This window comes from Leuciscus leuciscus, assembly GCF_965113295.1.
Source record: "Leuciscus leuciscus genome assembly, chromosome: 6".
NCBI classification, from domain to species: Eukaryota; Metazoa; Chordata; class Actinopteri; order Cypriniformes; family Leuciscidae; genus Leuciscus; species Leuciscus leuciscus.
The window spans coordinates 29452919-29478853 of record NC_138730.1 but is presented as its reverse complement, the minus strand read 5'-3'; the positions used below and the strand labels follow the sequence as shown (position 1 = coordinate 29478853).

The 25935-nt window shown below is 36.6% G+C and overlaps 2 protein-coding genes across 2 annotated transcripts; both read left to right on the top strand.

The window, feature by feature from the left end:
* The first annotated feature begins 1556 nt into the window (after positions 1 to 1556).
* Positions 1557 to 16261, top strand: retreg1 (reticulophagy regulator 1). The gene is made up of 9 exons (XM_082172692.1): positions 1557 to 1884; positions 2690 to 2796; positions 2892 to 2922; positions 8569 to 8695; positions 9289 to 9373; positions 9703 to 9825; positions 12506 to 12576; positions 12715 to 12838; positions 13659 to 16261. The coding sequence occupies exons 1-9, from the start codon at positions 1646 to 1648 to the stop codon at positions 14114 to 14116; spliced, it is 1365 nt and encodes a 454-aa protein (XP_082028818.1). The 5' UTR covers positions 1557 to 1645; the 3' UTR covers positions 14117 to 16261.
* and2 (actinodin2) lies at positions 14173 to 23300 on the top strand (the record flags this gene model as incomplete). The annotated part of the gene is made up of 4 exons (XM_082172149.1): positions 14173 to 14209; positions 20016 to 20054; positions 21352 to 21498; positions 21620 to 23300. The coding sequence occupies 4 exons, from the start codon at positions 14173 to 14175 to the stop codon at positions 22933 to 22935; spliced, it is 1539 nt and encodes a 512-aa protein (XP_082028275.1). The 3' UTR covers positions 22936 to 23300.
* Positions 23301 to 25935: the final 2635 nt, after the last annotated feature.

Here is a 25935-nt window from a genome sequence, read left to right as displayed (position 1 = left end):
ATTTGATGATAGTGGAATAATTAAATCATCTGCCGATAAACTCTCCAGCAATGGCCGATGAAGGAGTCAAGGCGAGAGACCTGTTTGTTTCGCGCTTCACGTGATCTCATCTCGCGATAAAAAATGAGAACTAACCTTACTGGTTCAGCATATGTTTTTAAGTTGAGGCGGCAAATACTCTAGTTATGTCAACTTGCAGACTAGTTGAGACAGTGAAAACTTAACATGTTAAGTTGAATTAACAAATTCAGAAACCACAAGTTGTATAAACTTACAAAATTACATTGAAACAACTAAAATGCGGAATCATTTTTTACAGTGCACACACACACACACACACACACACACACACACACACACACACACACACACACACACACACACACACACACACACACACACACACACACACACACACACACACACACACACACACACACACACACACACACACATATATATATATATATATATATATATATATATATGTAATATAAATAAAAACACATACTTTGCTATATTCTGATTTATTGGACTAGAGCACAAGCCCTTTATGTGACTAGCGAGGTCACAAAGGGACTCAGTGCCCAATAAGAGCCCAGCTCAAAATAATATAACTGCTACTTATTAATGTAGTTTGTGCTTTAATATGGTACTAGTTATTTAAGGCTGTCAGGAATAATACGTGTTTAAACAAAAATCTTTTTTTACTAAGATTTGATCAGCGGACAAGTCAAGAACAGTATTCATCTGTGTTCTACAGTGCAATAATGATCAATAACATATTTTAAAGACCTTTCAGTCAAACATTTTCACTAGTGTTAAAATGATCTCTCACCTTACAGCCAAGATAAAATCTTGTATGAATGTCATCAGTGTTAGCAGCTGTCAGTTATGTTAACTTTTAACCAATGACAGATTAAGTATAAGTAAAAAATAAAAAAAATAAGTTGACAACCTGTGTTTTTACATTGCTTTAACTCGTCAAAATAAGTTTCGTTGAAATGACTTAAACATCTTAAAGATTTAAGGCAGCAACTTTTTTTTTACAGTGTACGCTCTAAAAAGCATCACAACTTTAAACTGCAGAAACAACTTTTAGACATTAATAATAACAATTTTATAGCATTTTATAGGCTATTTTTAGATTATTATTATTTTTATATTTCCACTGTAAGTGGCTAACTCCTTCTACAAGCAATTTACAGTAATGTACACTGCGCCCTAGTGGTTAAAGAGTTTATAGAGCTCATTCATATTTTATATTTTAGAATAAATATTTTTCATTTTTCGACCGGAAAGTTGCACAGGTAGGCTATAAAGAAGAAATATTTTTCAAAGCTTTAGAATGGTGGCTGGTGATGAACTAGACGGAAGAAGAAGAAGAAGAAGAAGACAATGCATTATTTCCATGTAATATGAATGAAATCAAGAAAAACGTTAATTTGGCTTTATTTCGAGCAATAAGTCGGATGCATAGGCAACCTAGAGCAGGTAGTCACGCAGCTGATTTAACGATGACGTAAGAGTTCCCAACAGAAATCCGGGGCTGCCTCTGAGTGACGTCAGCGACTAAACAACAACAAAATAAATATCAGCTTGCAGTGCGCGTGAGGAGCGGGGAGCGGGCTCGCGTTCGTTTGCTATGGCTAATCAGGGTGGATGCGACAGCCCGGATGCTTCAGAGGTGGAGCCGGTGGGCAAGAGCGCTTCCACACCACTCAACTCAGGTGGAGGAGGAGAGATGGCGGAGAAAGAGGAAGAGCAACCTTCCAGAGTCCGATACCCTGCAGGCAATTATCCGTGTCGAATATCAAAGCTGATTAACTGGAATAGACCATTATGGACTTCCGCTTTCTTCGTAACTACAAATATAGCGTTTTGGTGAGACACATGACGCAGCGTATTTTCCTTATTCACACAGGCTATTTTTATTATATCACTTGCAGAATGCAGAATGCAAATTTCACATATTCTCTTTTGAGACATCATGATGTTGGAGTTAAAAAAACAATTGCATTAATTAATATGGGTCAGTCTTTATTGCTTTCCAATGCACTGCATTTAATCGAATAAAATCAGCAGGCCTAACAATGTTTTTGCTTAAGGCATTCTCCCTTGACCAGTTTCTCTGTATCTGTGTTTGCAATGATTTTTACTTAAGTTTCATTGCTATACGTACAGTTCTGTAGGCCTATCTTTTGTGCTATTGTTTCCTTTGCATAACATAAATAAACATTTGAAGAAAAACTTTTAAAATTTCAATTCAAAATTGTATTTGCATTTCCCTGCATGTACAAAGGCTGTCAATGGATACATTGCTTACATTAGATTTAAAGAAATCTTGTTGTGGAATGTGGATAAATAGTGTATCTGGGTTAACGACTGTATAAGTAGTAATTTGGTGTTCCTTTTGGAATTAGTTTCACCCTCAAAGCACATGATTTTTTAAGAGGTAACTTGTAAACATAAATAATAACATGTGTACTTTAATTGTTTTAATGTTCGATTAACATTATAATTGTTTAATGTTAAAGGTATGATGACAGATATTAGATTTAGATAATCTCACAGCATTTATCTTAAAAAGCAAGCACTGTACATAGCCTACGTGATAGATATCTGTTGACTATAACACTGGATGTGTTTATAGATAGGAAACCTGTTTCTGTTTCTGTTTTCCATGCAGGTTTGTTTCCCTCAGTCCCTGTCGAGTGTTCAGCCTTATCTCCATGTGTGTTGCTCTCTTAGTGATGATACAGCTAATGAGAGATGTGGCTCTTTCCAGATCAAGAGGTGTGGGTTTGTTTCGTCCCATAATGCTCTAACGTGTCACTTTACTCATAAGAATGGAAGCAAAATTTGACTGATGTTTATTTTCCTCTTTATAGGAGCTGCTCTATGGAAGAGTATGACAAGCAGGTACATTTAGAGCATGCACACCTAAATCATGCAGCTAAAGAACGAGTTTCAAATTCTGACCAAAGTGTTTGAATGTTTTTGAAAGATGTCTCCTACACTCACCGTGGCTGCATTTATTTGCTCAAAAATACAGTAAAAACCGAAATATTGTGAAATATTATGAGAAGTTCAAATAGCTGTTTTCTATTTTAATATATTAAAAAAAAAAAAAAAAAATTCTGTAAAGGCAAAGCTGAACTTTATGATCGATGTTGAAAACAGTTATATTTATATTCTTCTGGAAACCCGGATACACATTTTCAGGATGTGTAATATGTACATGATTTCTTTGAACAGAATGTTCAAAAGAACAGCCTTTATTTTAAATTAATTTTGTAACATTATAAATAACTTTTGATCAATTTAATGTGTCCTGAATATAAGTATTAATTTATTTTTTGGTAACACTTTACAGTAGGGTTTCATTAGTTAACATTCAACATTTACTAATACTTTATTAAAATCAAAAGTTGTATTTGTTAACCTTAGTTAATGCATTGTGAACAAACATGAACAAACAATATTTTTTTAAACTAATTTTAACAAAGATTAATAAATACTGTAACAAATGTTTTGATCATAGTTAATTCATGTTAATTATTACATTACAATACGGTTTCATTTGTTAACATTAGTTAAAGTGTTACCTCTTTTTTTTAAATACTAACCCTAAACTTTTGAACTGCAGTGTACATATTTTTAAATAAACTATTACCTTGCATCTGAAATGGCACAAATGCACAAATCGGAGTGCATGTATAAGGTGTTTTAAAAATGTCCCATTCATCAGCTACAGTCCAGCCTGTAACCACTAGAGGGTGTCCTATGACTCCTATTGGCATTATTGATGACATACAGCAATCCATAAAGCCTGTCATGTGAGCTTAGTGATATCAGCGCTGTTGTGTGATCAAGACTAATTAAGAAATCTAACAAAGTACTCCTGACCCACTCGAAACGTAGCAACGCTCGACACTGTTGACCTTTTTCATATACCATGAGTTAGTTTGAAGAGTGTCCAAGTCAACAAACATTATAATCAATATTTTCATCAAATCTTTGCATATGAGAACATTGAAAAGTCAGCCTAAATTTGTTAAAGTATTGGATTAGTGGAAGGCTTGATGAATTTATCCAATACTGCTTATCATTGGCCTTCGGCTTTCCATTATTTTAATCCGGGTTGCGCCATGCTGTACTCTGACCGGACTTGCTCTGTCATTGTTTGCTTGCTTATGGTGAAAACAAATGCAATGGCACCATTGTGCTCCAGCGGGTGAGATGCCAGTGCAGTAATCGTCAGTGTGGTGTTTATGTGAGGCGGGCCTCATTAAAACCTCGAGTACTTGACCAACAGCTGCTGGATTGCCTCAGCTTGTTCATTTCTGCCGGCTGCTGTTGATTTGAGTCCTGTTTCAACAGTTGTCTTCACCCGGATCTTCACACTGACCTCTTTGCCCCCTGCCCAAACCCCCCCCCCCAATAGCTATGGGATCAAAGAGCTTTATGTTGTGCTCTACTTTATGTATTTCTGTAAGAATTGATATGATCAATATGTCATGACAAAATGTTTTTCAATTACTTTAACTCATCAAAATAACTTAACCAATTACAAACTCATTACGTAATGCAACTAGGCAAGATTTTTTTTTAAATGAGTTGAAATGACAGGTAATTTGATTATACTTAAAAACTTGAGGCAGCAATTAGGGGGAACATATTTTTTTTTACAGTGATGTATTTTCATAGACGTTAACATGACATTTAAAGTGTGATTAGTGTAGTTTCACATTAAGAGCTTTAAGAAAAGTCTTTTTATATTCCAACAGAAGTTTAGTAATATGAATTTAGTTACTTTTTGTTGTTGTTGCTAGATTCACAATTAATATTTGTCATCTTCAGCTTTGTTTATTTGTATTGTGACGTATGCTCTAGTGTGGGTTGTTTTGTCCAGTGGAGGCATGTCATGTTGTGAAACTTGAGTTTATGTTTCAGACTTTTGCGTGCCTGTGCGTGGCAAGTTGAGTAGAATGACACAGCCAGTTGTGTACCCAGGAGTGATGGTAATCCTTTCTTGCATTTCCTCACCATTCTTATTGGGAGGAAATGGGAATGTCCTAACCAGCCGTATCACATCACAGTATACTAAATAACAGAGGGTGTGGTTAGAGACTCAGCTGCCCATTGGAGGAAGACTGAGTGATGGTTACATTACTGTTATTAGCTGTTCGCTGACCAACTGACCAGTCACGTTGCTTTCATCACAGTCAAATGACCAAATAATAATATGATAAATATAGAAGTGATATAAATAATAAAAAAGCCTGTTACTATCTGTATACAGGGGAGTGGAAATGTTAAATGTACAAAAAAAAAGATTTGGCCAATAAATATTTTATTTAATTCATTTTATACCTTTCAAAACACATGTGAATAATAGAAAGAAAAAAAACATGACAACTTGCCCCAAATGGAAATTTGTGAAAATTTCATTTTATACCATTTAAAACATATAAAACAATAAAAGTGTGACCGCCTGCCCCAAATGAATATTTGTGGGAAATTATAAATAATGAATCAATTGTATCATTTTATACCAGTATATAGTATTTACATAAAATGTAGCTATATTTTCAATGTCATTAATTCATAAATAAAATTAGCATAAATCAATGGGAAGAACATATAATTTTTGTGACGTCAAGAAGTAGCTTTCCAGTAAAATGATACCCAAGTACCTGTATGGAGATCATTTTTCAGTGTTATTCAAAATACCCTTTAGAGGGTCTCATTCTGTGAAGAGGGGGTATTAAGGTGGTATTATATGCAGTGTTTGTACGTGTGTGTGTTCATGCCCCAGCGTTGTCTGTATGATGCCTGCTTGTGGAATGCTATGTGACTCTGGTATTTTTAGACCTGACTGGTTGAAATAGTGAAGCTCAGGCCTTGATCAACATAAACACTAGCTTGTGTGGCTTCATGAGACACTTCATTTGTGACTCTGTCTGAACTCTGGAACTTATCACTGACACACTCACCTTCTGACTTACCTTCTGAAGGCTTTTTATGTTGAAACCTAGAGCTTTTGAGATGACTGCTGAAGACCATGGATCAGCACTGAGGTAAAATTAAAAACTGTATTGAAGAAACTGGTACAAGCTAGACAGAGTGGTTGTTAACTTTGAATACTAAGCATTAGTGTTATGTGTGTTATACCTTCAAGTGGCTAGTCTTATATCTCTGATAACTTGAATGTATAGCTTGTCTTAAAAAAAAAAGGGAAAAAAAGTGTTATATTAATCAAGTAATACATGTCTTTGAATAACTTTGCTTTAATCTTACTTATATTGCACTTGAATTTTTATAAATGTCAGTCATCATGTATCAGATGCATCAGGGGGTCGTGCGGTCTCCATGGTGACCCTTGTTTTGGAACATTTGCTAGGGGGAATTTCATGTTGATTGTCACAAGGACTGCAGAGGTATTCCACAGCAATGGAACCTGTCAGTCATGTGTGATGAGGTTTAAGTGGACAGACCCACAGACAGGCTAATAGGATTGTTAAAATACTGCAATTGGCAATGCCTGTGTATCTGCTGGCCTTATTTTACAAATTAAGAGACACTGGATTTTAACTGCCATTCTTCAGCTGTTTGTTTTGGGCTATTTTAGTGCCCTGTCACCGGGCCTGTTTGAGTGTCAGACAAGTAGCTTTCTGTGTTGTTTTAGCAATTAGCATGGGAGTCAGCTAGTCCAGCAGTTAGGTTTTCAGAATCCAGAGTCACCTGTTGTTGGCATTTGCAGAGACATTAGAGGCTTTTCTACACATTTTCTTTGGTTTTAAAAGATTTAAGACTCGCTTGAGACAGCAAATGTTAACTTTTTTGGTTTTCGCATAATAATAGCCTATTTAGCAACATATTTACCAGTGGCAAACATGCCATGCAGTATGATTTCAAATAGTGTTAACTATCAAACACCACATGACGTCAGTCAACAACCAGATTTCTCGAAAGATGTAACGAAAGTTGTTATCTTATGAAATGTCTTCACACTTTTACAAGTGTCATGTGAGTATTAGACCTCATTGATCTCCAGTCGTCAACTCTGGTCTGGGTTGGGCAAGCCTGAGCTGCACTTTATCTGGCACATTGGCCTGTATCTGCCACATGGTCGATGGTGAAATGCTAATGTGAGCTCTGTTGCCTCATAGTCACATGCACCCCATGCGCCCTGTTTAATAGGAAACCTCCGGTGGGGAAACATGTCTCTGCAATGTTGGAGGTGACAGGTTTATGACCTTTTGGAGGAAACATAGCTCGAGCTGATCTGTAGGAGGCAGCCTAATTGCTTAGGTTATAGCATATTTTTGCTAACATTTGGGGTCGATCAGTTTAAAAAGTTTCAACACATTTACCTACTCTAGGTGGCGTTGTTTGGTTTGTTTTGGTCATGGGAAATATAGAGCGTCAGCTGTGAGGGGACAAGAGTAAGGGCGCATAACCAGAGATCAAAGGCATTAACAGGCTGCCTGTTAATAGACGCTTATCTAGTGCCAAGAAATTCTCAGATGCCCCGTTCTAAAAGTCATACTAATTCATTGAAAGCCAAATGTTTGACCAAAGAAATATTTGCTAGACTTTTTACCAGATGTTGTTATTATTAGCTTTAAAGAATTTAAACTAACTACCTGTAAACTTTCTATATAATGTCAAATGTGATTTAATGTCATCAAAGAGTTTAACTTTGACCCCAGCGGACTCAAAGAATCATTAATGTGTAAATAGTCATTTTTATGTGATTAATGATATGTTTTTTAATGTAATCTGTCAGTTAAGGACCTATTATCCATTAATATGTAAAATCAGAATTTATGAATGGCAACATAAGGTGAACCCTCAAATCGAAAAGCATTTCAATGTGCAATAATTATCTCTTATATAAATCAGGTTTTATTTAGGTCGACTACATTTCAGATATCTCATGAACCCATTGTAGTTAAAAGTGAGAATTATCCTTTTGTACATGTCTGCAATCATCACTCAGACTGTGAACTATTTCACACATGCAGCGTTCACTCCAATAGTGCTGATTATGTCTTCAAAAGCATACGCACTGAATAGCTAATGTAATCTGTTTATTAAAGACCTGGTTTTGTAAAATTGAGACATTGACTGTGATCTGATCAGTGTGGAAAAACTGTAGCTTATTTATGTCACCTTTATATGTTCAGATTGTGCAGCATCACACATTTTTCATCTGATTGACATGACTAAGCCTTAAGGACTAAGGTCTAAATTAACCTTTATTATTATTATTATTATTTAATCATTACCATCTTCCAAAACATGGATTTAAACATTCTGTATAGGCATGTCATATTACATAGTTTCAGAGGTTGAGAGGCCACTACAAATATATATATATTTGTGTATATGTATATTGCAGAATATATGTTTAACAAAAATGCAGTGATAATGAAAAGAAATGTAAATTGTTTAAATTATTTAATGAATGAATGAATGAAGTGCTTTTTCAGAAAAGGTCAGTCTTTACTTTTGGTTCAGCATTAATGATCATCTATGTCACTGGTCTTTTAATTGTAGCTGGGAGGTCATTGATTCTGTCCAGGAGGGCAAGTCTGGATCAGAATCTCCATTCACAGACTTCTGGACAAGCCTCAAGCTGTTTATTGAGGAGACTTCCTCTTTTAAGCAGCAGAATCCAGGCAAGGTATGGATGGATTTGAGTAGATGCATAACACATTCTTTTTTACACCCACATCAAGATTGTATAAATGTATAAGGAAAACTGTATCTTATCATGTAACAAGTCTCAGTTTCTTCTACATTTTCCCCATTTTGTCTTAATTTCTTTATTTTAATGGTCTTAGTTACAGTGGTCTTATAGTGATTAAAATTATTATTATTAATAATTCATATTAATCAGTATCAATAAATAATAATATTATGATTTAATATAAAATTTCATTTGATTTTAATATTTATATTTTTTAATACACTCAGATTTTTTTTTTTTACAAAAGCTGTCACTGGGACAATACTCTTTAAAAAGGTTACAATGTACCATTTAGGTACTAATATGCACTCTTTGGGTACAAAGGGTACGGCCTCAGTGACAGCTTTTGTACCTGTTTTACTGTTTTTGTACCTGTGTTTTTTTTTTTTTTAAATAATACTTTAATATTTGTAGTGTTCCATGTAGAATAGCATGTCACATCACAGGTTATATTAACTTTCCATACTTATTTCATGTCTATCCATTTGCAGTGAACTGAGACATTGTGAATTTGTGTGTCATTGCAGTTCTGTCTGCTGGTGTGCAGTATGTGTACTTTTCTGGCAATACTTGGACGTTACATTCCAGGGGTTGTTATTTCATACATCTTAGGTAAGTGGTAAGTTAGAGCTGCCTACATGCACAAAAAAGACAACCAATAGTTTTTGTCCTACCTTTTCAGTTAAGTTTATGGTCAAGTGATTGTAACCATGCGTCATGGCTAAGTAGAGCGGAGAACCTCGAGAACACCCGAGAACCTCCATTTACCTGGAGAACATCCAACAGTCCGTTTGTCATGTGATAGTGGATTCCTAGTAATGTAACCAGGATGACATTCTCACTCAGTCTCTGGTTTCTCTTTCTTCCTAGCAGTCAGCAGGTTCAGAAACACTGGTAAGTGTGACACCTACATTAATAGTTTGTACATCTGTTTACTGCAGTGCTGGGCATTTTTCTCTGGCCTTTGATGTCGTCACATGAGTTTGGGATGTGGTTGGAACCAGTTCTGCAGAAACTGGACTTTGGAGTGGGCGAGTTTCTTAAGAAAATCAAGGAGAATCATGGTTAGTCTCAAATACATTCACACACAAAATGTCTTTACATTTCTGAATTTTACATTATACTAGAAAGGCTATAGCTCTGTTTCAAAACCTATGAGCCATGTTGGCGGTATCCTAACCTTCATGGAAACTGTTTTTGGTAACTAAAATTAAAAGCTATTAAAAATCCTTTAACTATTGTTAAATAAAGCTGAAACAAAATATAAATATTCAACACATTCTCACCCCAAATCGTCACTTTTTCGTCACTTTCAACCATGCTTCAATATCCGACGCACAAAGCACCCTTTAGCGTCCATATGTGACGCTTCGGTTATGGGTAGGTTTAGGTATGTGGTAGGGTTATGCGTCTCATATGGACGCTAAAGGGTGCTTTGTGCGTCGGATATTGAAGCATGGTTGAAAGTGACGAAAAAGTGACGTTTTGGGTATGAGAACGGGTTGAAATATTAGATTAAAATCTTTAAAAAAACTTGATAAGTTGATCATAAAATTGGTAATGTTCCCTTGACAACTAACTGAAATAAAATAAGTTGAAGTTCTAAAATCATTAATCCTTAAACTGAAATAAAAACAAATTAAAGCTACATATAAATATTTAACAAAAACTCATAATACTATACAAATACTATAATAGTATTTAAATAATACTAATATAACGCTGCATGGAAACTCATAAGTAACCGATTTGGAGCATCTCCTTGCACCACAAATATAGCACTTGTTATAATTGAGTTCAATGGAGTTTGGCATTAGCATGTTGCTAAGCTAACAGAGCGTTACACTAATAAACATAAAACATAGCACAATATATATTTTTTTCAACTACACTGAAGTATTTTATTGATTCTTTTCTGTTTAAATGAAATATTTCAGTAATGCTGTCAAATTGATTATATACATCAATATATACACACACACACACACACACACACACACACACACACACACACACACACACACACACACACACACACACACACACACACACACACACACACACACACACACACATATATATATATACAGTGGGTACGGAAAGTATTCAGACCCCCTTACATTTTTCACTCTTTGTTATATTGCAGCCATTTGCTAAAATCATTTAAGTTCTTTTTTTTTCCTCATTATTGTACACACAGCACCCCATATTGACAGAAAAACACAGAATTGTTGACATTTTTGCACATTTATTAAAAAAGAAAAACTGAAATATCACATGGTCCTAAGTATTCAGACCCTTTGCTGTGACACTCATATGTTTAACTCAGGTGCTGTCCATTTCTTCTGATCATCCTTGAGATGGTTCTACACCTTCATTTGAGTCCAGCTGTGTTTGATTATACTGATTGGACTTGATTAGGAAAGCCACACACCTGTCTATATAAGACATTACAGCTCACAGTGCATGTCAGAGCAAATGAGAATCATGAGGTCAAAGGAACTGCCTGAAGAGCTCAGAGACAGAATTGTGGCAAGTCACAGATCTGGCCAAGGTTACAAAAAAATGTCTGCTGCACTTAAGGTTCCTAAGAGCACAGTGGCCTCCATAATCCTTAAATGGAAGCAATTTGGGACGACCAGAACCCTTCCTAGAGCTGGCCGTCCGGCCAAACTGAGCTATCGGGGAGAAGAGCCTTGGTGAGAGAGGTAAAGAAGAACCCAAAGATCACTGTGGCTGAGCTCCAGAGATGCAGTCGGGAGATGAGAGAAAGTTGTAGTAAGTCAACCATCACTGCAGCCATCCACCAGTCGGGGCTTTATGGTAGAGTGGCCCGACGGAAGCCTCTCCTCAGTGCAAGACACATGAAAGAACACCTGAAGGACTCCAAGATGGTGATAAATAAGATTCTCTGGTCTGATGAGACCAAGATAGAACTTTTTGGCCTTAATTCTAAGCGGTATGTGTGGAGAAAACCAGGCACTGCTCATCACCTGTCCAATACAGTCTCAACAGTGAAGCATGGTGGTGGCAGCATCATGCTGTGGGGGTGTTTTTTTTAGCTGCAGGGACAGGACGACTGGTTGCAATCAAGGGAAAGATGAATGCGGCCAAGTACAGGGATATCCTGGACGAAAACCTTCTCCAGAGTGCTCTGGACCTCAGACTGGGCCGAAGGTTCACCTTCCAACAAGACAATGACCGTAAGCACACAGCTAAAATCACGAAGGAATGGCTTCACAACAACTCTGTGACTTGAATGGCCCAGCCAGAGCCCTGACTTAAACCCAATTGAGCATCTCTGGAGAGACCTGAAAATGGCTGTCCACCAACGTTTACCATCCAACCTGACAGAACTGGAGAGGATCTGCAGGGAGGAATGGCAGAGGATACCCAAATCCAGGTGTGAAAAACTTGTTGCATCTTTCCCAAAAAGACTCATGGCTGTATTAGATCAAAAGGGTGCTTCTAATAAATACTGAGCAAAAGGTCTGAATACTTAGGACCATGTGATATTTCAGTTTTTCTTTTTTAATCAATGTGCAAAAATGTCAACAATTCTGTTGGGGTGCTGTGTGTACAATAAAAAAAAAAAAATAATAAAAATAATAATAATAAAAATAAAAAAATATATATATAGTATATTTACAAACTTTTATGTGATTAATTGTGATTAATCGATTTGTCAGCACTAATTTAAAGTCATTTATGAATTGCATTATTCATATTACTTCCCTGCTCCAGAGAAAAGGATACTCCAGTCACAAGCCGAGAGAGAAAGCATTGAAGCAGATCTGTCCGCACTTTTCCCCAAGGTCAGTGCACTGTCACACCCATGCTTATCATGTACCACTGAAAACTCGGAGGGTTTCATGATATGGCAATAATATGTTATACATAACTATGTCCATTTCCTGTTTATGTGTGAGCTGATATTGAGAGATCTATTACAGATGGACTCCACTGTGTGCAAAGAGCTGTCTATATCTGACACAGAGGTCTCTGAAGTAACGTGGACAGACAATGGCACTTTCAACCTTTCAGAGGGAAACACACCTCAGACAGAGAACTCTGAGGGTAAGCTCTCTTATCTTTTACAGAAATGTATGAAGTAAGGAATAATTGCCTACGGGCCGTCAAATTATTAGAAAAATAATGCACATCAAAGGTGATGCGGCGTGAAGCGTAGTGGCCGTTACACCTCAGATGTGCATTATTTTTCAACAATTAAACGGTTAATTATTCCGCTTATACTACGGTTACTACACCTCAAAACAGTGTTCAGATTATGCATTTCAAGACATTTGTCTTAAAAACAGGTCCGGAAGAAGGCCGTGTTGCCGAAACGCGTAGATCTACTTTTAACTGGTTTTAATGATTTAGCCAAGTTCATAAAAGGTATTTCGTATTTCGTCTACATAATTTCGTCGTCATAATTTGATGTTTACCTCCAGTTCATCCAATGACCACCAGTGGCTAAAGACACCCGTGTAGCACTCTCTGCTTCTGTTTTCTGAAAAAATTATACATTATATTTAAAAATATAATAAAATAAAGACAGTTATTTTACCTCATTAAATTAGTAATAAATAATTATTAATAAAATGTATGCCAGACCTCTAGTTTAGAAAGTCATTCTTCATGTGTTATAGGTGGTCTTTAAGTATTATCTATTATACTGTTCTAATGAAATTACATGTCTATAACAATTTGATAGAATTTTTAACTATTAACTATTTTAACTATCAAATTGAACTCTTATTGAGTTTTCGAGACATTGAATATTGGATATTCGACAAATTATGTTCCAGTGAATACATGCAAATTTCAATTTCAGCATTCAGTTTTTAAAAATGTGATTGTTTTCTCTATTATTTATTTGCTGTATTTCATACAGACTCAGACCCGCGAAGTGACGAGGAAGTCTTCGCCGGTGGACTACCAGAGTTTCCCTCCCTGGACAATGGCTTGGTGACAAACGGAGAGGACGATGAAGACCTGAGCATTGGAATGCCCACCCCTCCAGCCCATCCCAGCAGGGTCGGGTCCACACGGTCAGAGGAGGAACCTGTGGTCCAGGCCCTGGAGGTTGTGCAGAGGTTGGCTGGAGACGTAATTACGGCAGCTGTCACCGCAGCCATGCAGGAACGCCTGGAGGCGGCGGTAGCGCCTGCGCTGGTCCAGGCCCTGGAGGAAGAGTCAGACAGTGAGGCAGAGGACTTTGAGTTGTTGGACCAATCAGAGTTGGAACAGCTGGAAGGCGAGCTGGGGCTGGACCGGGCGAGCCGTGCAGATCTGTCTAAACCTAGCCAACCTTCTTCAGGCTTACTGTCCAAACTACTGGGGCGCCACTGATCTTATTCAGAGGGGCGTCCGCTTCCCTCTGTGATGGGATGTGGGTGGGAGGATATATGTCGGGTTTACAGGGCAAGGTCCAGAGTGATGAAGGTATTCCATTGTTTAACTTTGTTGGCGTGATTCAGTTGTGTTGCTATAAAAACAAAGTCAATCTTTGGAAGGGAGGCTAATTGTGTATTTCACGGGAATGCGATAGTGGCTGGTTTTGGCGTTGCTCCATCTCAGTTGGTCATTTGAGGAAATTATTTTCATAATGTTTCCTGTCAACTTCCAACCCGCCAATGACCAGAGGGTTAAGGACCAGAGTAATGTCATTAGTTTAGCTGTTAAAAGGCTGGCAGATGCAGGATACTCCATATTTTGCTGCCAAATATTTTTTCTCTATTCAACTTAAAAAGCTTCATGGCCAAAAAGAAAGGGCCTCCCACTAACTGACAATCAGGACAGCCCTTATATGACAGAAACACCTTCAAGTGAAGTACACATGTGGTGAACATGTTTTTTTTTATTTGAAATCTTTTGTTTTCTAATATTCTTTTTTTATTGTATTTTTTTTTTATGAAGGATTTTTGAAAAGCCGGTGGTCTTAGTGTAATCCTTTGCATGGATAGTCATGTTTGTTTCGATTTGCACCTTTTTTTAGAGTGAACCAACTAGGCACTAGAGCACAGTCATCAAAGTTGAACAGATTATGTTTTATATTCATATAAATATTCATCAAATAGTGCTTAAAGAGATGGTTTACCTAAAAATTTATATTCTGTCATCAGTGGTGTTTAATATTGTTTTGGACCCCGTTGACTTTCATTTTATAGATAAAATCAATTGAAACATTCTTCAAAATATCTTCTTCTGTCTCTTTAATATACACAAAGAACCTTAACATCAGTTTTCAGTCAAAAGTAACATGGGACATGTATTTAATCCCTAAGAACAATGTTGAGAGAAGACAATTGCACTTTTAGTCAATCATATAAATCAAATTGTCTCTTTGAGGATCATTATTTGCATTATTTGCTGAAAAGAACGTTGTCTTTTGTCAATTTGCCCATTATTCATAATTGCCTTTTCATCAATGTAAGTACGGAGACACATATAACCAAGACTGTTTCTGTTCACAGTGTGGTGCTTGGTGTGTATCTAAATTTAGTGTTTCTAACAAACTACTGATGTATTATGAATTTTGTTTTGAGATGTATCAACCGCTTTCTATAATAACGTAGCTGAATATGAATTTCTAGCCACTCACTATGACTGCTATCCAAAAATTACTCTAATCATTTTTTAAAATTTAAATATATTATTTATTCCTATATATCTCTACTAGATTGCTGCCACGCACATATGATCGCCTTATATGCCTGTGCAATTTTGTCTGTCAGAGCGGAGGAGAATAATCAAAATATAGATATAAACAATCTCAAGAATGTAATTAAAACCATATGATTCAAAGATAGTGGTTTCTCTCTTTTTTTTTCTCTGATAATGGAATGAAATAGATATTGGTGGAATGAAAAATATCTGAAGTGATTCTAAATTGAGTCAAAAACATATACAAAGGGGTGCGAATTTCACATTAAAAATCTGGAACTTTTCCCCCTTCATATATATATTTTTGGAAAAACTATTATATGAATTAAATTACAATAATAAACACTAATGAGCTCAGACTTTTGTAACTCATTGTATTGGTTATGGTCACCAAATGCATGATTAACCAGATAATAAATGTATTCTCTCTGGTATTTTCACTGTTTGCAGGTTTACCAGGTAAAGGGGAGGCACGGTCCTCCTCATAAATCTGACACCAGGTGATTTACTCATACTCCACCTGTAAAGCACGCCATCCATACATCACCCATCACCCTTTCCTCAAGTCAGCAGAACAAAATAATGTTTCAATGATTTATGCTTGGTAACTAACATCACTATTTTGGATTTTATAATGAGCTGTACACGCTACGAACAGCACAAAATGAAAGCATTTCATGATTGAAGTTAATAAAATGAACAACACCAATGTTTTCAATTGCATTCATGATTTAGAGTAAACTAACACAGTGTCTAACTGAATGCAATATGAGTGACTGTATAGGTTATAGCTAAACATACTGAAACGATTAAAAAGAACCTCTTCCATAATTTTGCGTCTGGTGGTCCTTTAAAGGTTCAGGCCCAGCAGGAGATGTTTTTATTACCACTGCATTTCTTTATGAAGTGAGTAGCTTAATGTGGTGTGATTTGTGTCTTAGGGCCAAAATAATAATCAAACAAGCCACAAAAAGTCCCTACACACATTAATTTATTCTCAATGTGAGAAAGAGAAACATAACAAAAGACTGACTGCACAGACAGGCCTAGTACTTTTCTTAACACAATATCTCAATACAGTTATGTTGCACAAACAGATTAAATGAATCGATTTAAATCGATAAGTATAGCAGGATCCAATGAAATTTCCACAAGTGGTTTACAATATTAAATTATACATGACACATTTCTGGCATGTAAATTATATGGTGCCATACATATAATTTCTGGCTATTTGTATCTTTTCTTTTCTTTATTTTTTCATGAAAACAAGCCTGAATTCTTTTGAGAAAGGTCTTTAGTTTTCCATTAAATGCTGGCTTGTGAAATGCAAGGCAGAAATATAGTTATTTTACATATTATGGCTACATCTCAGTCAGAGAAACAACATGCATTTCCTCACATTGACTATGTGTTTGACAACCAGAAACTGCCCACTGTTTTGAACAAGATATCTATTGTTTTAGCATGTGAAATTGAGCTTGAAAAGAGTGTTTGTGATATGTTTTTCTTTTTTTTTTAATAAATGCTTTTTGGTTTGATATTGTACTATGTAATGCAATGACACTGTGCATTTTTAGGAGTGATTTGTGTAGCTAAATGCTTTTGGGAGCCATTATGTGTGGAGGGAAAGGAGGTTACCTTGGAAGAAGTGAAAACTGGCTTGTCTCAAGTCTTGTAAAACTCTACAGAGACATGCAGGTGAATTGAGAGAAAAATAAATACAAAAACAACAACTCAGACTTTTATCACATTGACCTACCTTGCATGCCACACTCGTCCTGTCAGAAAAACTTATTTCACTAAAGTTTGTAAAATCCAGCTGGTAGATGATTTGATGTTCAATATTTTCTGTAGATAATGACAGCAAACGGCAATTTTTTTTTAAGTGATTTTAAAGTTTTCTCTGGCGCCAGCTGTTCTAAAATTCGGAGGGAACGTCGCATTCTTCTACATGTGGTATGTTGAAATTATGAGGCCATATCATGTTTGTGTGCTCAGCTGCTTCCAGGTTGGATTGCAGGTTTATGTGCTATGTAAAACACCTGTTTGCAGTGAGCCTGAAGTGTAATTATATATGTGTAACTGGACGTGCTGATCCGGCTGTCCCTTCATCATGATAAATGGATCTTAGTGGACACCATTCAACATTCAATCGCATACAATATATTATACAGAGTTGTCATTTCTGAGTCAAAAGCAGCCACATACATACAGTAGCTTCAACTATACATTTTTGTGTTGTATTGAAAGAATCACCTGATGAAATGATATTGGACAGGCCATCATTCTGATCTATGATGTTCTGGTCATAAAAAGCAGTAATCTCTGATCTTTTATAGCTTTCTTTAACCTTCTGGCCTTCAGTTGCCATTGGTTCCTTATGACAGTGGTCAACACTTCCAGCTTTTCCTGTGGAATCTTTAGTGAGTGTGAAGAAACTGCCAGATAACACCTTCAAAAAGCTGCTGACAGGAATCTGCTTGTTGGGAAGAGTTTTTTTTTTTGTTTAACAGCAATGGTCTGGTTTTTAATAGCTTACATTACACAGTTTCTACTTCACCATGAATATCTACTTTAGAAGTCTTCATTCCGCTTGAATGAGAAAGATGATGCAGGTGTTTTAACAATATTGTATACACGGTTCTACTAAAAAATGCAAAAAAATAATTAATGTATGTTCAGAAGAAATTCTTCTACTAAACTCACCGGTACATATTTTTGCAATAGTGTGCTGACTTTGTCAAAATTTTATGGTGACAAAATTACTAATGTGACAAACATGTCTTATAATCGATTCTCATTGTAATGCACTACAAAATAAAACAAAACACATAAAACCAATTTAGTAGAATTTGCATATTCTGCCGATTTCTGGTCCACAAAATGTATTTTTGAACAAGTTAGTCATATTAAATAATATTTTTGCCAAGAACAAAACTAATTTAGATGTTACCACATAAATATAAACTGACCTATGTTAAATTATCTACATGAACTGGTTATGTATATGGCAGAATGGGAATTTTTTTTAGGTTCAGGTCTTTTTTTTCCTCTTTTTTTTTTTTTTTTTACATGTCAGTAAAAAAGGTATATCTTTGATTATTTCTGCATCCCTCCGGCTCTTTCTTCCAAGCTGGATCTTGCTGTTTTTCTTCCTAATTACAGGACTCTCATTGGTCAATGAGCTGATTTTGCAAGAGCCAATCCCAATAAGGCTAACAGCAAGCTCCTGACATATGACATACCTTTTTGTTTTTAATGATCATGGAGCTCCTTAAAAACGTTGCCATCCACCACCGAGGGTTTGAAGGGGAGTGCAGGGGTTTGTGTGAAGAGCTCAGTCCGCCCCTTCAGAGCCCACCAGCAACTTATGAGTATTTTCAAACATTTCTTCTGGAACAGGTAAATGCTTTTGACAAGTTCCTTTTTCTCATACAGTTGGCTGATAGTGAGAGTTTCCAAAATACTCTTATTAAATTAATGTTAGGTCGAGTTAAGACCACTGAAATTACATTTTACTTAGATGTTTTGCTGGAGTATCTCCTATGGATTGTCATATCTGTTTTATTATTCAACATGTGTTGCATTAATATAAAGATTTATATTTAAAATAATTATATCTGGTCGTATTAAAGAAATCATGCGTGGTTTAAAAGTTAAAATAGTTAAAAGTTCAATATCATTTAAGAATAAACTATTGAAAAACCAATGTCAAGCTCTGTTTTGAATATTGGAATGTCTCAAGTGATAATTTTTGTTTTCAGGACTCAATAATCAAGAAAAATGGCCAGACTTACGCTATCTGTAATGATCTGTGGAATGGCTCTTGCAACTGTCTTTATGTCAGGTGGGAATCCATTTTGATCAAAATAAAATAGTCTGTTATCCTTAATATTTTGCACAATTCAATTTCAGCTCACGTCTCACATAATAATGTCAAAACGTAAATCAGTGTAGCATTAGAAAGCATGAACCAAATGAATTAGAAAGCTCTGAAACAAAACACATTAGGTTACTGTAACTGCAGAAACGTATTTTACAAACATAATTTCTAAGAAAACAAATGAGAATTGTGTATTCTTACTCTTTTTGTAAACACTTTTGTGAAGACAAACAGTTTCCATAGAGGAAAAGGCTGGCCTTGCAATTATCAGCCAACTGTACTTTTTTCCATGAGCTATAAACATCTGAAGAGACCAACTGGAGGTGCAGATATATGCCACAAATAATGTTGCACGTACAGAACATTTTACATCCTTCATTTTATTTTACAGCAGTGGTAATTATAACAGCAGCCTCTGGGCTGGTTCCCCAATCTCTTTGTAGTTTAACAGGTACACATGCAGGGGGTCCCGGAAGTTTAAGCCCCATTTTAAAGCACTTAGTGCTCTCAGAGAGCCAAGCCAGAGCAGTAATCACTAGAATAAGACAAATCCTTCGCTGACGGGAAAAGTGCCTGCTGTGCACCTGCGGGAGCATATTAGTCAGTTCTCGGTTGGCATTTTCCTTATTTTCAGAGGTGTGACATTTGTTTCATAACAGTTCAATTCTGTTTTTTCTTTTCTTTTGCAATGTGTGACAGACTTTCTGAATGCTGGTCCTGTAGGGCGCAATAAAGACGGTGAGTTTTTTTATTTATCAGCTGTGTTGTAAATGGCAGCGATATCAATACTCCAGTGAGATAAAGCCATTAAACATGAATCATTAAGTTTGCACACTTAAATATGCAGTGGTTCATTGTTTCATATATAGCTTCTCTTCATCTTGGCTCTAAATTAGAACATCCTTCTTCTAAATATATCATTTAAAGTTATTCATTTAGAAATGTTACCACATCATAGTTATGGATTCGTCATGTATGGCAAAGCAAATAATCCAAGGATTGCAATCCAATCACCACAATTAATTTTCCTCTCTTTCACATTAATACTTCTCATCCTGTACACTGCGAGTTAAAAGGTGTTTTTCATATTTTAAATTAATAGTGAAGTCATCAAAACTATAAAATAACAAAAATGGAATTATGGGAATTATGGGAATTAAGTCCAGACTTATGTCTGTATATACATGTCTTATATATATGAATCTAAACTATCTTATATGTAAAATATAATATTCTCTATAGCATAATACTCTTATTTTACACTACCGTTCAAAAGTTTGGGGTCAGTATAATTTTTTTAAGAAATTAATATTTTTACCAAGCAAGGACACATTAAATTAATCAACATTACAGTAAAGACTGAAAATATATTAACTTTTTTTTATATATATATTAAAAATAATGTAATAATGCTAAACTTTAAAGATTCCTGAAAAAAGAGTGAGACATCAGCCACAAAAATATTAATCAGAATATAACTATAATAATAAGAAAGGATTCTTTAGCACCAAATCAGCATATTAAAATCATTTCTGAAGGATCGTGTGACACTAAAGACTGAAGTAATGATGCTGAAAAAATTTGATTAAAATAGAATATTAACGTTTTTACTGTATTTTTATAAACTTTCAAAAACATTAAAATGTCTTACTAACCCCAAACTTTTGAATGGTAGTGTATGAAGAAATACGTTTGTTGGTGCAATTTAAATTCTGTGTTTAAGCCTTTAGTGTTAATGTGTTTAAGACTTTTGATAAAAATGTTTTAAAACCATGAGAAAAAGTACATTTAGTGAAGTGTGTAAACTTTTAACTGGTAGTTTAAGTTTATATCGTGCCATTACGTAAAACCAACATTAGTTTTGCCTAAAAATGAAGCACCCATAAAAGTATAATCTATAATTCAAAATAGGTATACATACATAAAAACCCCTTTCATTTACAAAAAACTTCACAACACACACAAAACAATATACATTATATTGAGATGTCTATATGTTGAAACTTGCTTTTGTCATGTGTTGGTTCAATTATAGAGGGCGTTTCTGAGGTGAAGACAGACAGCATGTCATCACTGAAGAAGCTGGTCCGCAACAGGAGGAATGTTGCCTATTACAGAAGCCTGCCTGATTTCTGGGGCTGGTATAAATACTTCATGGAGACCAACAACCAGGAGGGAGTGAGTAACAAAAGCAGAGATTATAAGTCATGGTCACAGTCTTTTTTGAGACTTTATGGAATATATTTCTTTTAAATAAGTCAATATGCCCAATCTTGTTTCTGTGTGATTACCTCTAAAGGTAGAGGACATGGATCGCATGTACCTAGTTTACCTGCAAAACAAACACAGAGTAGAAGAGGGCCGCTCTTACAACCATTACCTCACGCACCTGAGCGAAATTTACAAAGCCTGTGCCAAATCCGACGACCCAGACTGCATTGCAGAATCCACCAGCAAACCCAAAGCCAAGATTGTCATGCCTGTTCCTGTGAGGCAAGCTTCTGTGACGGTGTGCAACCCTTACCTCGACCCATACTGCCTCTATGCTGTTAGACCAAAAGCTGCAGAAGAAGAGCCTTCACCCGCTCCAGTGAAGGTCCCTGCTCCGATTCTGTCCCATCTACTCCCTCTGCCTCTGAAAAACCCACCGGCTCACTACTACTACGCTCCGGTCCTGGAGCCTTTCCTGCCGGCTGAGCAAAGAGCAGAGCTGTTGCGTATCTGCAACCCTTCGGACACTGAGTGTCTGCAGTACCACCTGCGTGCTGCTTATGGCTACAGGCCCTCGATCGGCCCTCTGCCCTCATACGCTCACCTTGGATGTGATCCTACCAAAGATCCTTACTGCAAGCCCAAGCTGGTGGCCAGGTCACCCTCAGGTTTGTATCACCTGTACCCCTCCTGTAACCCCGCCACTGACCCCCTTTGCGTCACCAATGTAGTTGCACCTGCAGCCCAAACTGCAGAGAATTCAGAAACCCCAAAAGAGAAGTTTTGCAATCCTTTGTTTGAAGAGGGCTGCAACCCCCTTACAGCTGCCAAGCTAACTGGACTCAGTAAGCCCGCCTTGGAGTATGCTCCAAGAGATGAGCCTGCGCCTCTCAATCTGGCCTGCGACCCTCGCTATGATCCATACTGTCTGATGGGTGGAGCCGCTGCTCTCAGGAAACCCCCTCCAGTTCTCCCAGAGTTGCAGACCCGTCACCATCTGGGCGTCCGTGGGAAGACCAAGGAAGGTTATGACTGCTACATGTTCTACGATAAAGACTGCACCCCGGTGGAAAACCAGGAGCTGAGGGCCAGTGCTGCCAGTTCTAAACCATTTTGCCACCCGTACGACCCCAACTGTGGGAGGTTTGCAGCTCCTCCGTCCACTCAAGCAGAGGCAGCGAAGACGGTCAAAGATGGCGTCATTGAGCCCCATCCGGACTGTGACCCAGAAATCGATTACAACTGCCGCCTGCGCAGGGCAGAATCCACAAGTAAAGAACACAAAGATGAGCCGGCCCAGCAAGAACAAGGTCACGGCAACCCTCTCCCTGAACATGTGGCTCCTGAGTATCCAGTTCCACGATTCGAGGACTTCCTGAGAGGATATATGGGTGGCTACAAGAAATGAGAAGAAAAAATGGAGCAGAATTTACAAATTAAATCATGCTTATACAAATTTAGCACAAGTTTAGGTCTATGCAAAAGAAGAAATTCAGGGTCACTCAAGAATAATTTTTACACTGATGTTTTAGAAACTATAGATTAACATTACATTTTTTTTCCTGAAATGTGATGCTGGGAAACAAATCAATAGATTTGAGGGTTTTGTTATTGATAATAGTATGTATTTATGTATTAAATAGTGTAGGATTAGGGTACGTAAATATGACTTCAACTGATACTTAAATCTGTATGTTACATTTCTTTAGTTTTGTTATCAAATCCCTTTTATATATATTTAATGTAGCTTCAACCACTTTGATGAAAACAATGTCTTTCTCCTCAGCATTTTATGCTTCATTATTTCAATAAAAAATAAATGACTTGAAATAAAACATTGGTGTTTTTCAAATCTTCTTGGAGTATGCATTAAAAACATACTGTAACATCAGTATACGGCTCTCATATAGCAATATATGCATTCAAAAATTTGCATTTAAAAAAAAAAGATACTAAATTCATGTTGCACACTGTGTGATTTATATAAAAGTCACCTGATATGATATATTGGTACATCTCTTATGACAAAAATGAAAGTATTGAATTGTTAATGTTATTTGAAATATGCACCTGCAGAATCAACACATGTAAAGATAATGTGTTACGCAATGTCAGGCTTTAAAAAGCGAGCAAGAAAACCGGAAAAGACAACTTTGAAAAAAAAAAGAAGATATCTCCTGAGGGTAAATAAGTAAGTCATTCACAATATAAACTTGCATGCCAAGTTACATAAGTATACATTTTTGCGCTTCAATATATAGGCCTGCTGTAGACAGTAAAAAAAATGTCTTTGTGGAATTATTGTGGAAATTTAATTAATTGTAAAACCATGATTTAAATCACAGCATTTGGCCAAAAGATCCCTGAGGCAAATGAAAAGTGAGTGCACTTGATGACTGTTTTAAAAGAGCTTGGCATGCCAGCACAGTAACATTAATGACTACTCGCACATGCAGACAGTGAACATGTTGAAATATGCATAAACTGCAAGTGCACTACACTCTTAGAAAGTCCCTCAGCAAAAAAGGGAACTGATGAAGCACACAAAACATAAAATATACCCTGCATTATCCAACGCTCTCTCCAAGGCTGATGACAGACTTTATTGACACAATTCATTCTGACAGGGAACTTGTGTAAAAGTACTAGAAATCAGTGAGGATATATTACCCAGATGCAGACTCAGCAGCATTGCATGTTCATACCACTGGCACGTCTGTTGTGGTTCTTTCCTTACTGTCTAATTGGCCTTAGGTGGGCTTTGAGAGGGGATTGAGCAAAGGCTATGAGGCTTTGAACTGTTGCTTAATGCCTCAGTCAGCATGAGTCCGGTTTGTGCTGACTGCACCTCTCCATGGCCTGCATACCTGCGGGACCAGCTGAATGTCATTAAGTGGATGGGAAAGAGCCCTGAATGGTAATGAGGGTAAATATGTCCTCTGCATAAGCAAACAGAAATTAGCAGTGTACTTCTGTGCGCTGTATTCAGAAGTGCTGCAGAGTTTCTCATTTTAATGTGGTCAGTAAGTGAGTTTGTGTTTGAAACACTGTATTCTTGAAAGTGACAGATCTGGCCTTGAACAGAGATTTTGATGGCCATTGAGAAATGTATGAATGCATATGAATGTATTTTGTAAACATTCACACAGTCTGTATGGTAGTGGTGTTGTAAACTGAGAGTAGAAAATGTTACTTTTATATTTATGCACAAAAAAAAAGTGTTTTATATATATACAAAGTTCATATATAGGGCTTGTAAAATAAAGCACTGACATGTATTGCTGTTTGGTGCTATTGCACATATGACAAATAAAGTTTGACTTTGACTAATGTTTAGCCCTAAAGGAGCTGCGTCTGACAACGATTTTCAAACCAGATGTTACATGCACCTTAAAATCACACGAAGGTCATATATCTACCTAAAACTGTCCATTTTAAGTTGGCTCATGTACTGAAGGTGACCTTTTGCCAAAATGAGAGATGCCCTAGTTTTATGAACAGTTTTAACTACGTTAATCTCTCTGGATGACATACTTACAGTACAGAACTCTGTTGACAGTTTCTTTGTACAGAGCTTCAAATGAAAAAGTGTCTGTGCCATGCAGGCAAACCTGCTGGGGAAAAAAAGCATAAATATCAAAGACTTCAGTATATTTATACATTTATAAATGTATCTTAAAAACGTTAAACTGTATTTATGGCTAAATTGATAAAGTTGCATTTTAGTGTGATCAAGCCTTGTGCTCACGGAGGAGAGAGAAGAAGAGAAGATTGTCAGCACTGTCGTGCATAAGATATACACCACGTCCAACATCATCCTCATACAGGCTCTGAAGCATGTGATGACATGGTGCAAAGGCTTGACAACCCATGAGGGACATTTTCAACTGTTGGCTCAGATGGAGTTGTCTGGTACGCTTCAGGTTATTCTCAAAGATTTAATTTAAGATATAGGCCTAGTTGTAGTTTTGTTGCTCCTCTAGAATATATAAGTTTGACAGTCTGAATGACTGTAACACGACTAACAAAACTACATCCTGATTTTCTGAATTCCTAAATTTCATTTCTTACTGGGACTAGTGGAACAGTAAATGATCAATTTAAATAAGCTTTAAACTATGCACTTTTATTATGCATTTAAAAAATGGGGAATGTTATGAAAAGATTCATTCCAATGATATCAGACAGATATACTTAGTTTACATATTGTGATGTTTCGAACTTGACCCTGTGGGCTTTTAAAGCACACTTTTTACACTCATGAAGTGTTTTCACACTGATGAAGTGTAAAGCCCGGGACACACCAAGCCGACATCAAAGAACTAGCTGCACTTGAACACACTAAAGGCCACCGTCAACTAGCACGTGCGTTCTGTGCGTGTAAGTAGGCTAAATATCAGCAGGTAGG